This window comes from Teleopsis dalmanni, chromosome 1 (assembly GCF_002237135.1).
Source record: "Teleopsis dalmanni isolate 2A chromosome 1, ASM223713v2, whole genome shotgun sequence".
Lineage (NCBI taxonomy): Eukaryota > Metazoa > Arthropoda > Insecta > Diptera > Diopsidae > Teleopsis > Teleopsis dalmanni.
Genome location: NC_051846.1, coordinates 66,839,440 through 66,852,214, shown reverse-complemented (window position 1 = coordinate 66,852,214; position 12,775 = coordinate 66,839,440). Strand labels below are relative to the sequence as shown.

Below are 12,775 nucleotides of genomic sequence, written 5' to 3'. Positions count from 1 at the left end.
CCCTTAATTACTATGGCCAAAAATGAGCGCGATCTGTCAGACAGTTCGTTTACGGCAGCTGTTGAAACCAGTTCACCTCAGTAGTGCGTTGCGAAAAAAACAATGGAAAAAAATATTGAACAAAGAGTTTGCATCAAATTTTGTTTTTCGAACGAAATTTCGTGTGCAGAATCGTTGCGAATGCTACAAAAGGCTTATGGGGAATCAGTTTTATCGAAAACTCAAGTTTATGAGTGGTACAAAGCCTTTCAGGACTGTCGTACGACCGTCGAAGACATGCCGCGTTCTGGACGACCTTCGACCTCTACCACCGACGAAAACATTGAAAAGGCAAAGGAAATCGTGTTCAAAAATCCTCATGTGAGTGTTAGAGAGATAGCACGAGAGCTAGGCATCGGTCGTGAGATGGCTCGTTTGATTTTGGTGGACAATTTGTGTATGCGACGTGTCAACGCCCGGCTTGTTCCGATTCACCTCAATTTGTTCAACATTATCAACGATTTTAAGGCCAAACATTCAATAAATACCATCGAACAGCCACCGTATTCACCTGATCTTGCACCGTGTGACTTTTTCCTGTTTCCCAACCTCAAATTACCACTCAGAGGAACGCGTTTTGAATCCATAGAAGACGTAAAACAGAATTCGCAGAGGGAACTCAAAGCCATACCGGAAAGCGCCTATAAAAAATGTTTTGATGATTGGAAGAAACGTTGGCATTTGTGTATCGCTTCTTAATGGAGCATATTTTGAAGGAGATAAAATAAATATTGATGAAGATTAAGAATTTTGCGTTTTATTTAAAACGCAAAGGAAACTTTTCGGTCACAGTGTACTATTAAAATTCATTGTTTATTTTATTTTATTTACTTATTTTAAATTTAGACACATTTCGTAACCTCAGATTTTTTGTGATCGAAGAGTTTGCAGAACAAAAGATCTGTGCTATTTAAATGCTTTGAGGCCTTTATTATAATTTCCTTAAGCATGATATATTATAAGGAATCATTTAATTTAATTAGCATAATTTAAATTAAATAACTTCATAATTTATTTAATAATCGCAAACAGCTTAAAAATAAAATTGAACCGAATTTTATGAAGCATTAAACTGTTTATGTTGTACTTAAATTATGTTAATTAATATTTGTTGATTTTAATGAGCAGCTAACGAATGGTCAATTTTTGGTATAATTGATCTATTTTAATTGTGCATTTGGAATGCATTTTACGGATTTCGCAAATTTTTGTTTCATTTAATTTAAAAACCGCAAACGCTTGAGCCACAAATTCACACTGTAATTCAATTTTATGTTAAAAATTGTTTATCGCCCACCACAAGGCAGGGCCTTTAATGCATGTACGCAATTCGAAATTCTCATAGACGTCGAACGATGTTTTATGATGTTGAACATTAAACAAAAGCACCTATTTTACAAATTTATTAACCTGCGCTGCCATTCCCCTGGGATGTGTTCAGCACTCACTAGAAAATATTTTACAATTATTGCTTTTAATTATTTATTGCCCTTTCGGATTTCGCATTATTAACACTTCGTTAGAACTTTTGTTGATGCAGCAAAACGTTGCAGTTGCATGTTACATTTTTTTAATGGGGATGCACGGAACCAGTGAGCAGTGAATGCATTTGTATTCCTCGCCAGACCGGCACAGAGGCATATTTTCAAATTGTTTGCAAGGAATTTTGTTCAGAGTTCGATTATTTTTTTCCACATTAAATATTTATAAGAAATTTCGCAAACAATTGGAAAATTGCCCGATAGGTTGATGAACACACCATTGGAGGTGATAGCTTGACTGGGAGAGAGTAGGGGTTTTGAATAAATGAACTAATTTTCACTGTATTTTTATTAAAACTGCAATATTCTAAAATATATTATTTATATTTTAAAGTGTATACTAGCAGCAGACGAAAATTAGTTTATTAAAGTGTTGAAAAAAAAATTAAAAATAATTAATCAGTACATAGCTTCACCTTCGCAAGACAACATTTTAGATTAAATTTAAGTATGTTATTTATACTACAATAAATTGATAATTTATACTATAAATAAATATATAAATCAATTTGTACTATATCCATTCGTTATGCAGAATTTTATGTTATTAATGTAGAAATCAATAAAATCGACTTATAATAATTGTCTCATTATAGATGGTTAACAATCCGTTGGATTAACAATCCGTTGGATTAACAATCCGTTGGATTAACAATCCGTTGAATTGAATTCTATAATTTATTATGAACACTCATTACATTTTTGTTTTTTTGCATTAAGGTATATACCAGAACCTATAATAAGCAACTCAAGCCATTTTACTTTTATTTTGCAAATTAGTGTTTATCTATTTAGTGTAGACTTTAAACATATTCGAAACAAACGTTTTTAGATCCAAGCAAGAACTTAATTTAACATCTATTTGTCTGCTTGTTATTTATAACTTTATATACTATACGAGTGAATTAACGTAATCAGTTGTAATTAGGGAAAAGGTGTTGATTGGGAATGGGCGGGGTTTAAATTGTTGGGTTTGGGAGGTTGTGGGGTCCATACTGTAGCAGCATAGTGGTTTTATCCCATAAGCAACCTGCGAGCGATTTTAACACATTATTACGAGATTTCACCCGACAGCACATAACCGAGGCATGAGTTCGATGGCTGTTTTGATCTTGAATTGACTGAACTATTTTTGGGCACAGTCAAGATACCTCTTTAGTCTAGGAAGAAAATAGAGTGCAGGAGGATATATTTCGAGATAGATAAAGATTTCTATTGTCCAAAAACGATGTCGCAAGGGGAAAGAATGCATTCAGTTTGTTGCACAATATACATAGGAAGTTAGAGTCAAGATACCTTTTTAGTTCAGGAAGTAAATAGAGTGCAGGAGGATTTATTTCAATGTAAGGATAGGTAAAGATTTCTATTGTTCAAGAACGATGCCACAAGGGAAATGTATGCTTCCAATACAAATGTATGCTTTTTGTTGTACAATATACATAGTAGGGTCTTGGATTGTAGTTAGAATTGTAAAGATATCAGCATATGTTATGACTTTGACTCCCTCAGGGGGGTGCGGGAGTTTGGACATATATAAGTTGAAAAGAATCGGTTTAAGAACGCTACCCTGGAGACATCATGTTTCAAATTCCTTGTTTTCGACTTGGCTTTGCTAAAAAAGCAACTCGCTATTTAATATGTTTGCATTAGTTTGCAAAACTCTGATATATTGCTTTAGATGTAATCGAATATATTCACGATATATTCCATCAAACTCTTTTCATGAAAACCAATACTGTAAATTCTTATTCACTAATAAGTAAAAGGGAAAAAAGTAAGTCTGCAGTATAAAATCATTCTATTTTCCGAAATATTGGAAACTTTATTTTTAGGTCAGTTAATACAAATAAACTAATATATGTTTTATTCCATATATATCCGTATGACGGTTTTGGTGGGTAGGGCTGTACCCATCTGTAAAATTATTCAATATTATTATTGTGTAATACATAATTTCTTGTATCTCTTAAACACATTGCCAAATGATGGCAACTCTGTATTAATAGCAAATATCTATCTTTTGAATCTATATATTATACATAGACTTAAAGTTGATATGTTGGAACTTATAGCCATTAAGTTGTTATTAACAAGGCAATTGTGGCAAAGATCGTTAAAAGTCTTTCGCAAGATATTTGTAAGATCGACTGGAAGACCGTTTGTAAGATTTTAGCTATTCTGACACAAAAGTCTTTTAAAAATAAGTTTTATCATTTGTAATTCGTGATAGAAAGCTGTTTTCTTTTATTTCAGATGTATGCATGAGCCGTCAGATGTATGTCCCATTATTATTATTATTTATACATATATAATTATATATTAAATTTAACTCATATCATAAAAGAAATGGTAGCAACTATTTCTGCATTCACAACAACAGTGGCAAAAAAAAATTAATTAGTTTTAAAATTATAGCTTAAATATATATAAATAAATAAATAGATGAATAAATCAATGTTAAATAAATATTAATATATATTAAAATTTAAATATTTAAAAAATATGTGTTATTAATTACATAAAAAACATTTATGTATTAAAATTTTTATAAACAGTATTAAAAATGAAGTTGGAAGTAATTGTTCTATTTTTATAAACTTCGATTAATTAATTAATTGTTAATTTCTATTTTAATTATTATGTATTTTATTTTGTATTAAAAGAATTTTGTGCAAGAAAAAAACAAACAAAATCCTACCTGACAATCGTAAGGCCTGATTAATAGCAGATCTTTCATTTGGTCTTTAGAAAACAGAGCTTATTCTGAAAAAAGATCGCTGCCAGAAAACGAAAGATCTTTGAAACAATCTTTCGAAAGATTTTTGAATATGGTGAGCAGAAAGATCGTTGCCAAGATTGTACAAAGCTTTTCAACATTGATATGATAGAGAGAACTCCGGACCATATTTACAAAAAGAGTTCCTACAGTGCCTCTTGAAAACTTGAAAATGTGATGACGCAGACGAATAGTAGGACTAATTTAAGAGATGGAAAATTTTTAAAGATGAATTATTTTATATCTTATATGTTTTTGTTTTAAATTTGATGCTATTTGAATTATTTGCTAATAGAATGATTAGCTTCGACAGCAGCCACACTTTGTCTTTCAAGCAACTGGAGCACGAAGACCACGACTTTGTTCTTCTGACTGCTCCAAAAGGAAACTAATTCCAAATTTTCAATAATTATTGAAACCTACCTTTGTTTGCTTGACTTATTCTTAAGAAATCATTCTGAAATTGTGTATTGTTTTATTTTTAAATGTGAAATTTTGCTTAGTCATGGAAACATTTTTTGCGTAGGCAAAATAAAATGCTTGAATGGTAAAAATAATTAAAAATAAAACAAATTCTTTTTTGTTTCTATTAAAAATTGTAAACTCAAGGCCAGCTTAACATTGCTAACATGACGTCATAATTATGTAATATTATAATTAAAATTTTTTCGTGAAAATACAAAGCCACAAATACTCACTTTATTGGAAGATACGAGTATACAAGTGCTTCTTTTTTAAACACACGATTGAATATTAATTAAGCAAAAACTTTGAGAAGGAAACAGTTCTTAACAAATTTATAAGACATTTTACATTACTAATTGCACAAATAAATAAATAAATGAAAAGCAAATAAATGAAGTTTAAACGGATTTGGAAACAGAAATAGAAGAGTCACTTATGCCAAAACAATTATGAAGCCGCAAGATTTTTGAGCAAGACATCTGAGGGCTCCTCAGAAAAAGATACATTATATTATTGAATTTATTTTAAATTAAATATATTTTTTGTGCTCTTAGTAAAGTCGGTAGCCAATTATTTGAATACACAAAATTTTGTTGTATATTTTTAAAATCCACTTAAGAAACCTGCTCCAAAAATAATTGTACGATTTCAAGCAGTACAATATAAAATGGGGAAAAAATTGTTAATTAGAAAAATTGGTATTAAGAAATATTTGCTGGCTTAAATAGTTATTAATTGCTCGTTTTTTATAGATACACACGTGTGTGCCTGTGTGCGTTCTTCGTTGGCTGCTTCAAACCCATTGAAAGTCAATGTGCACTTCAAACCCATCAAATGCGTGGAGCATCACTTGTTATTATTATTATTATTATTTCATATTTATTTTTATTCTAAATTTAGGTTTGTTACATGTTTCATATTTGGTAACAGTTCTGCCATTAATTCGAAATTAAACGATACTTGGACTATAAATACTGTAAACGTTTTGTTAGAAGCCATCATTTGGGTTCAACACATCGATAGTGCTGACTTCATTATAGTTTTATTGAGAAATTAAATCAAGGGTAAAAGAAAATAAATTCTCAAAAATGGTAAGCTCTACAGGATTTTGTTAAAATATTATCCTCTTTTCTAAGTTTGAACCAATTTTACAGAAACTTTTCGTGGTTGCGTGTTTGGTTGCTTTCGTAGCGTTTACTGCCGCTGAAACAGCTGTAAATGATGCTGCCATCGATGTGGCTGCTGAGCCATCAAGAGAATATTTGGCACCAGTAGAAGATAATGCTGATTTGGCTAAGGATGGCTATCGTTATAAAACAGTACGCAGATTGAAGTACCGCCATCGTCGTGATGTTTCTCAAGAATACTTGCCACCATTAGAGACACCTAGCCAAGAATATTTGCCACCAGTAGAACCAGAGACTAAAGTAGCTGAAGATGGTTATCGTTACAAGACTGTACGTCGTCTTAAGTTCCGTCGTCATCGTCGTGAGGCTGATGCTTCTGAAGTTGCAGCTGCCGAAGCTCCTGCTAATGAATACCTTCCACCAGCTGAAGCACCAGCAGAAGAAGCTCCAGTAGAACAAAAATCTGCTGAATTGGGTGCTGATGGCTATCGTTACAAGACTGTTCGTAGAATCAGATACCGTTATCGTCATTAAATTATGCATACGATATGTTGATATTGACAAGGAATTCGGACCAAATTATGCCTACCAGTACATTGACCATACGAGTCTATTTCTCTTTTAGTTTTTTAAGTTCGATTTTTTTGCATTAAAAATTTAGTAAAATTAAGTAATTCAAAAAATAAAGCAAGAATAAGAATTTTATTCATAAAAAATGTGACATTATTTAAATTGCTTGAAAGAGAATATTGCAGAGATTATTATTTTCAGCTAATATTGTATTTAAATGAATTTTGTTATTACATATATTTCCATAACAACTTTAGGGTTTCAATAATCTGCTTCCATCTATTACGATAACCAGCTAGTTATCGCAGTTAATTAAACGATTTGTCAGCTTCTGTCTCAATAATTCTTCTCCAAGTCATGGTTTGTCATAGCACTTATCCTTTAGCGGGTTTCATTAAATCATATTTTTATATAGTTGTCTCAGTCCGCTAAACAATTTGTCAGTCTTTGTTCAAATAATTTTCTTGTAAATCTTTTTGAGGTTAACCATGGTCTTTAGTCTTCCGCGAGATCCATTTAATTTTATTTCTAGCTTGCTGTCTAACTTCGCTAAATGACTTGTCAGCCTTTATCGAAACAGTTCTCGTTCCAGACTTTTGTGGTTTATTTAAGCAGCTTCTGTGGGCTCCAAGTGTATGCATCATGTTGTCATTATAAATACTCTTTTCATTTAAGAATCTCTCATCATTCAACAAACACTACACTTTCATTCTCTACAGATGATTGTTCAGTAACACATCTTGTAGCTGTGTCACAGGGATTTCTTTGGGAATAGTATAGTTTTTATTAAAGTTCGTGTGTGACAAACTAGATCTCAAATCTGTTGAGTTGCAGCATGCATTCAAAATTAAAGTATTAGCTTAACATAGCACTAAGATCATGTAGACCTCTATATTGACTCTACCATTAGTGATGATAACTCTGTTCAAATATGTAAAGATCTGATTGACTATATTTGGAAGATACTTATTAAAATCTTACCTTTAGAGATTTCCTATTCAATATTTGCTTGTTACCGCAATCTCTGATGTGATAGGAATATCGGTACAGATATTTCTAAGCAGACAATTCTGTCGTATGACAGGCTTTTTTCATAATAATATCGTCATAATTTTTATGGTTTTTATAGTAACAGCTTTATTTCTATTATAAATATTATATGAATTTATTTTTTGTAATAAATAAATAATAAGAAATAAAAGATTTAAGTACTTAATTACAGATGATTTTGTACATATACCTATGTTGTGAGGAATAAAAATTATTATTCAAGCTTTAAGTATAATAACAACTTTGGATATATAAGAAATATTGGTAGATGAAGAAGTCAAATATTTGAATAAAAGTATTCTTGCAGGATTATATGTAAAAAAATATGCAAAATATGTATCATTTATAGATATCAGATCTTGAAATAAGAACTTTTGACTGAACGAACAGCAGTTGTAATTATTTATATGGGAGATATATACTGATACACATTTAGAAAAAATAACTCAAGCTCTGCAATTCTAAGACCTAAGTGAACCAAGACGCAATAATCAGCTAAAAGTTTTAGGGTACCTGTATGTTGAGGTGTACATGGTTTGATGTTTTATGATTAATTTAAATGGGAAATTATATACTCTACAGTTGTTTATACATTTGAAGGACGAAATTTGATGTAAGAGTATTTCAATTAAGTTGATGATTATGTATGTCGCTATATTTGTTGTTTTTCAACTTAAAATAATAAGGGAATACATAATAGGTCGGCCCAAAAATTTATTTGTTAAAAGTTTACTTAATACTACCCTCATATATTTTCGAGAAATACTTGTTTGTTAGAAAACAAAACAATTTTTAATATAATAATTACCCAATTTTCGATCATTTGAAAGGACTGCAGTGGTGACTCATTGCATTTTTAAGACAAAGTCTAAATGTTTTCTATATGTTTTCGCTTGCATAATCGGAATCTATTATATTTGTATTGCTGTATATAACAGTAGTATTTAGGCTGCCCTCTATGTTTTGAGAAGACTCCTCTGATAACTCTTCAGTTGAAATCGAAGACGGAAGTTGTTGTTTGTCTTCTTCATTACATTCTTCATTACATTCTTCTGTATTACTCTCATAGAATTGTAGTTTACCTCTTGCTGCGTATAATTTGAGTGAAGTGACAATGTTCAGTAGATAAATCATATCGCTTTTGTTAAGAGATGAGTCACACTTAGAAGTCTGTAGTTCAGATCGAGTGTTAATTAATCTTGAAGTCATCGAAAATGGAAATAAAGAAGCTGTAATATTGTTTTCCTTGACTGCCTTCATTAGTTCTAGTTTATTGCTTTCAGAGTTTTCTGCAAAGTCCTTCATTTTAAATTTTGGAAACTAATAAATTTTGAAGGGAAATTTTAAAATTTTTTAAACAAAAATAAAGTGAACTAATTTTTTCTTTCTTAAAAATTTGTTATGATAATGGGTAAAAATTATATAAATATTTTTCTGCTTACTTAGATTATTCTAAAAAGTTACTGAAGTTGAAGTTAAAACTGCTTTATATGGTCTATTTAATTAAAAATATAAGTTCTATTTATTGTAATTTTAATAGACATTCTTGGCATAGCGAGGGTGAGAATATCTCTTGCTGCGAGTAGTTTCTGACCTGCATTCTCATCCAAACGTTGAGCCTGATTGGATAGTGTTGTAATTCTTATATTTTCTAGATATGTTAGAATGATTTAGAAAGATTTAGATATATGCTTATTAGAAAGAACTGATGCCATTTTATTTTTAGCCAACCGGAATTCTTAATTGTACAGCAAATCCTTCCACTATAAGAGCTCAGTCGCTGCAAATCTATGAATGACTGTGATTTTATAAGTTGAACTCAATTTTCTTTGCCAACTCATGGATTAAGTCCGTCAGTTGATGATTACTGTTGTTTAAATTTCAAATTGACATTAGTGAGGTTATTTCCGTATAATTTGATTTTCGGAATTATACTTCTTTTGCAAGTGTGGGCTGAGTATATATTGTGAAGTCAATATCCGTGGGTTTATTGTTTTTAGTGTAAACAGTTTTGTTGTGATTTTTTCGCAAGAAAATATGACTATAATTAATCCAACCATTGCATAGTAAAGTAACCAATTACACTTAACTGTAGAAAATAGATTACAATACATTGTGTTTATAAAATATTTAATTTAAACATTTTTCCAGAAAAGATTCCGTTAAAAAACGGAAATAAAAATATCAGACAACTGAATCAACTTTCTAGAAAGGTTTGAACAGTAATAAAGAAGCAACAACAAAAATTTGCGGACCATACAACGCTTTTTCAAGTATTGCCAAATACTTATCCTCAGTAATCTTAAAAAATATTTCAAAGTTTTTTAATAATTTTTTAGTCCATATATAATTTGTTTGGACTGCAAGTGCTAGGCTTAGAACTCGTGCCTGTCAAATTAGAAACAATGACTAATCATGTTTTTCCAGAAGTCACTCTATTTGTAGGTGACTTGTTTTTTCTTTTATAAATTTCTTATTATTTTCATCTACTTAGAGCTTAAATCAATAACACATATTATAAGAATCACAATATTGTAATATTTATTTTTCAAAAAAATTTTAATCTTCATGTTATATGCTAAACAGATATCGGTGTTGAGGTAGATTTGCTGCCTATTTTCAGTCTATTACGAAATCATGCTAGATAGGATATTCCTATCAAGGATTATATGAAGTCATTTTTTTAGAGAAACTAAGTTATTCGACGGACCTCTCCTTAATGAGTATCTTAAGAGCATTACTAAGGATTCATACTGGTTTTCTATCTCAACAAAATAATCCACAACTGTAAAAAGTAAGTTCTTCAGAAAAATCAGGTGTAATAGCCATATTAAGGAATATATGAACATGTAATGATACCAAAAATACAAGAGATAAACGAATTCGAAAAAATTTATTAATTTTTTTTAGAATTTATTGCTCTTAATTATAATAAACTTCATTTTTATTTTTAAATTTATTATATCACAAAACTCTGCGTAATGAATCTGTGAAAATTATATTTATATATGCAATTTGGTGCAAATATCACGGTGTATAAAAATAAAAATCAAATTTATTATACTTGGCTAAAAGCATAAATTTTCAAATAAACTTAATGCTTATGAAATCCATTATACTTATTATACACTCGAAGAATATTTCCACATTTCAAATACAACAAGGATATATTTGGCATGGCTTCACCAAACGTCGTCGTCAATGTCATCCTCATTTCTACCGCGAACTTCGTCTAGTCCTTAAATCAAATTTGGAAATTTGCGGAAAAATTTAAACAAAAGTCGCAACAAAGGCAAAATCAACAAAAATTTGAATTGAATATTTCAATCTTTTTTTGTTTGTATTATATTATATTTTTAGTTTCATAAAAATTGAAATAAAGAAGTCCAATTTAGACGTAATGCAATACGATATGCGATACAATCAAATTTTAGGCTAGCCAAACACCCACACCCACATCCACACCCATACTCCACTTCACTCCCCCAACAAAATGCAAAACTTTTGCAATATTATTTGCAATTTATTTGCTCCTCATTTTTAACTTTTATTTGTGTTTATTTTTTTCCAGGACTTCAAGGATCTTAGTTGTTGGAGCCAACAAAGCCGTACTATAATATTGGCCAACTTAAAAAAAAATATGCCATAATATAATGAAGCAGGAATACCAAAAAAATGAATTCAAGTATATTTTTGATATTTTTGACCGACAAAAACTTCTGAAGTGCGCCCGTTTGGGGATCCCAGAGTGGTGTGTCGTGGGCAAATATTAATTCCGTTATTGTCAGAAAGTAGATTTCCGCTCCGCACTACGTTTTTCCGGATTGTGTTTAGGTTTATTTTCATACTTCTTTTAACATTTTTTATTTATTATCAATTCATAAAATTATTTATAATTTTTTATTGCTTTACTGAAATGTAAATATTTAATTTGCGCCTTTTAAAGAACTAAGTTCATTTTTTAAAAGTCAAAGGCTTTAGTTAATTACTTGACTTTATCCGGAGTCCACCAAGTGGCAGTGTTTTTGGGAAAGAAGGAAAATAAATTGTTTTTAAAATCCCCATTTTGTTTAATTATTTTCTTTTATTTTATTTTTAGTTGTTATTTATTTTTATAAAATTTTAATAACTACTTTACAAAACAATCACAACTCAACCCAGGACTTATATTTGAATACTTTGAAATGTTGAACCCTGAAGTGGATTTCGGAGTTTGAAATCATTATAAGATGATAGTGATGTTTAAATATTTAGGAAACAAAGTGAAATTATTTGAACTATATCAAAAAACCATTGTTTTCTTGCAGTCGCAATCATAATCAATTAGTAGATAGCTGCTTCCAAGACTTAAGATGAGTTAGTAAATTTAAAAATAAAGAAAATAAATATTTAGACAATTTCACTGTAAATTTTTTAATTAATAATGCCTATTATTTATTTTCAATATAAATTGTAAAGAACTACCTGTGAGTCTTCAGGAATAACACCGCTCTGTTAGAAATTTGCAGGTTAGATCTAGTTTATAAAAGTTAGAAGAAATGGTGGACAGCTATTCGAATGATTTTTTGTCCAAAAATCAGTAAAAGATTGCAAATAAAATAAAATGAATAGTAAATAAAAATGTTTGAATGAATAATAGAAGTAGTACAATATATAAACTGTAAAAGTACTTATCAGAAAGAACATATTTTCTAAGGTTAATATTCAATATAACTTTTAGTCAGATTAATATTCAAAATATACTATAAGTACTACAGACTCATCTGATCGAATTAAAATGTAAAAAAGTCACGAAGTCTTCTTTTAAACGATAACAGTTAAATTCAAATATAACAGGCCTCCGGTGATGACTGGAAATTGTTTATAGGTCGACAACGTGTTTTGCAGGTGATAGATACTGTAGAAATTGCAGCCATGAGGAGAAAGAAAAAATCATTAAACAGTTTTTGTGTCCATATTCAGCTAATTTATACTGAATTCATACTATTATATATGTATTACATATATTACATAATATATATATATTATAAAAGAATATATATTATATATACTGACTATCATATATACTATTATATATACATTGACTATATTAGTTTACCCTCATCTAATACTATAATTTGATTATCGGTAAAATGCCTAAAAGTGGGTTATTAATTTTGATTAAGAGTTCTATTGGTAACATTTCAGTTATTCATTTTTTAATTAAT

General features: G+C 29.9%; 1 protein-coding gene across 1 annotated transcript; it reads left to right on the top strand.

Annotated features, from left to right (window-relative positions):
• Positions 1–5,847: 5,847 nt before the first annotated feature.
• Positions 5,848–6,551, top strand: LOC119672872. Its single transcript, XM_038084034.1, has 2 exons — positions 5,848–5,912; positions 5,976–6,551. The coding sequence occupies exons 1-2, from the start codon at positions 5,910–5,912 to the stop codon at positions 6,480–6,482; spliced, it is 510 nt and encodes a 169-aa protein (XP_037939962.1). The 5' UTR covers positions 5,848–5,909; the 3' UTR covers positions 6,483–6,551.
• Positions 6,552–12,775: the final 6,224 nt, after the last annotated feature.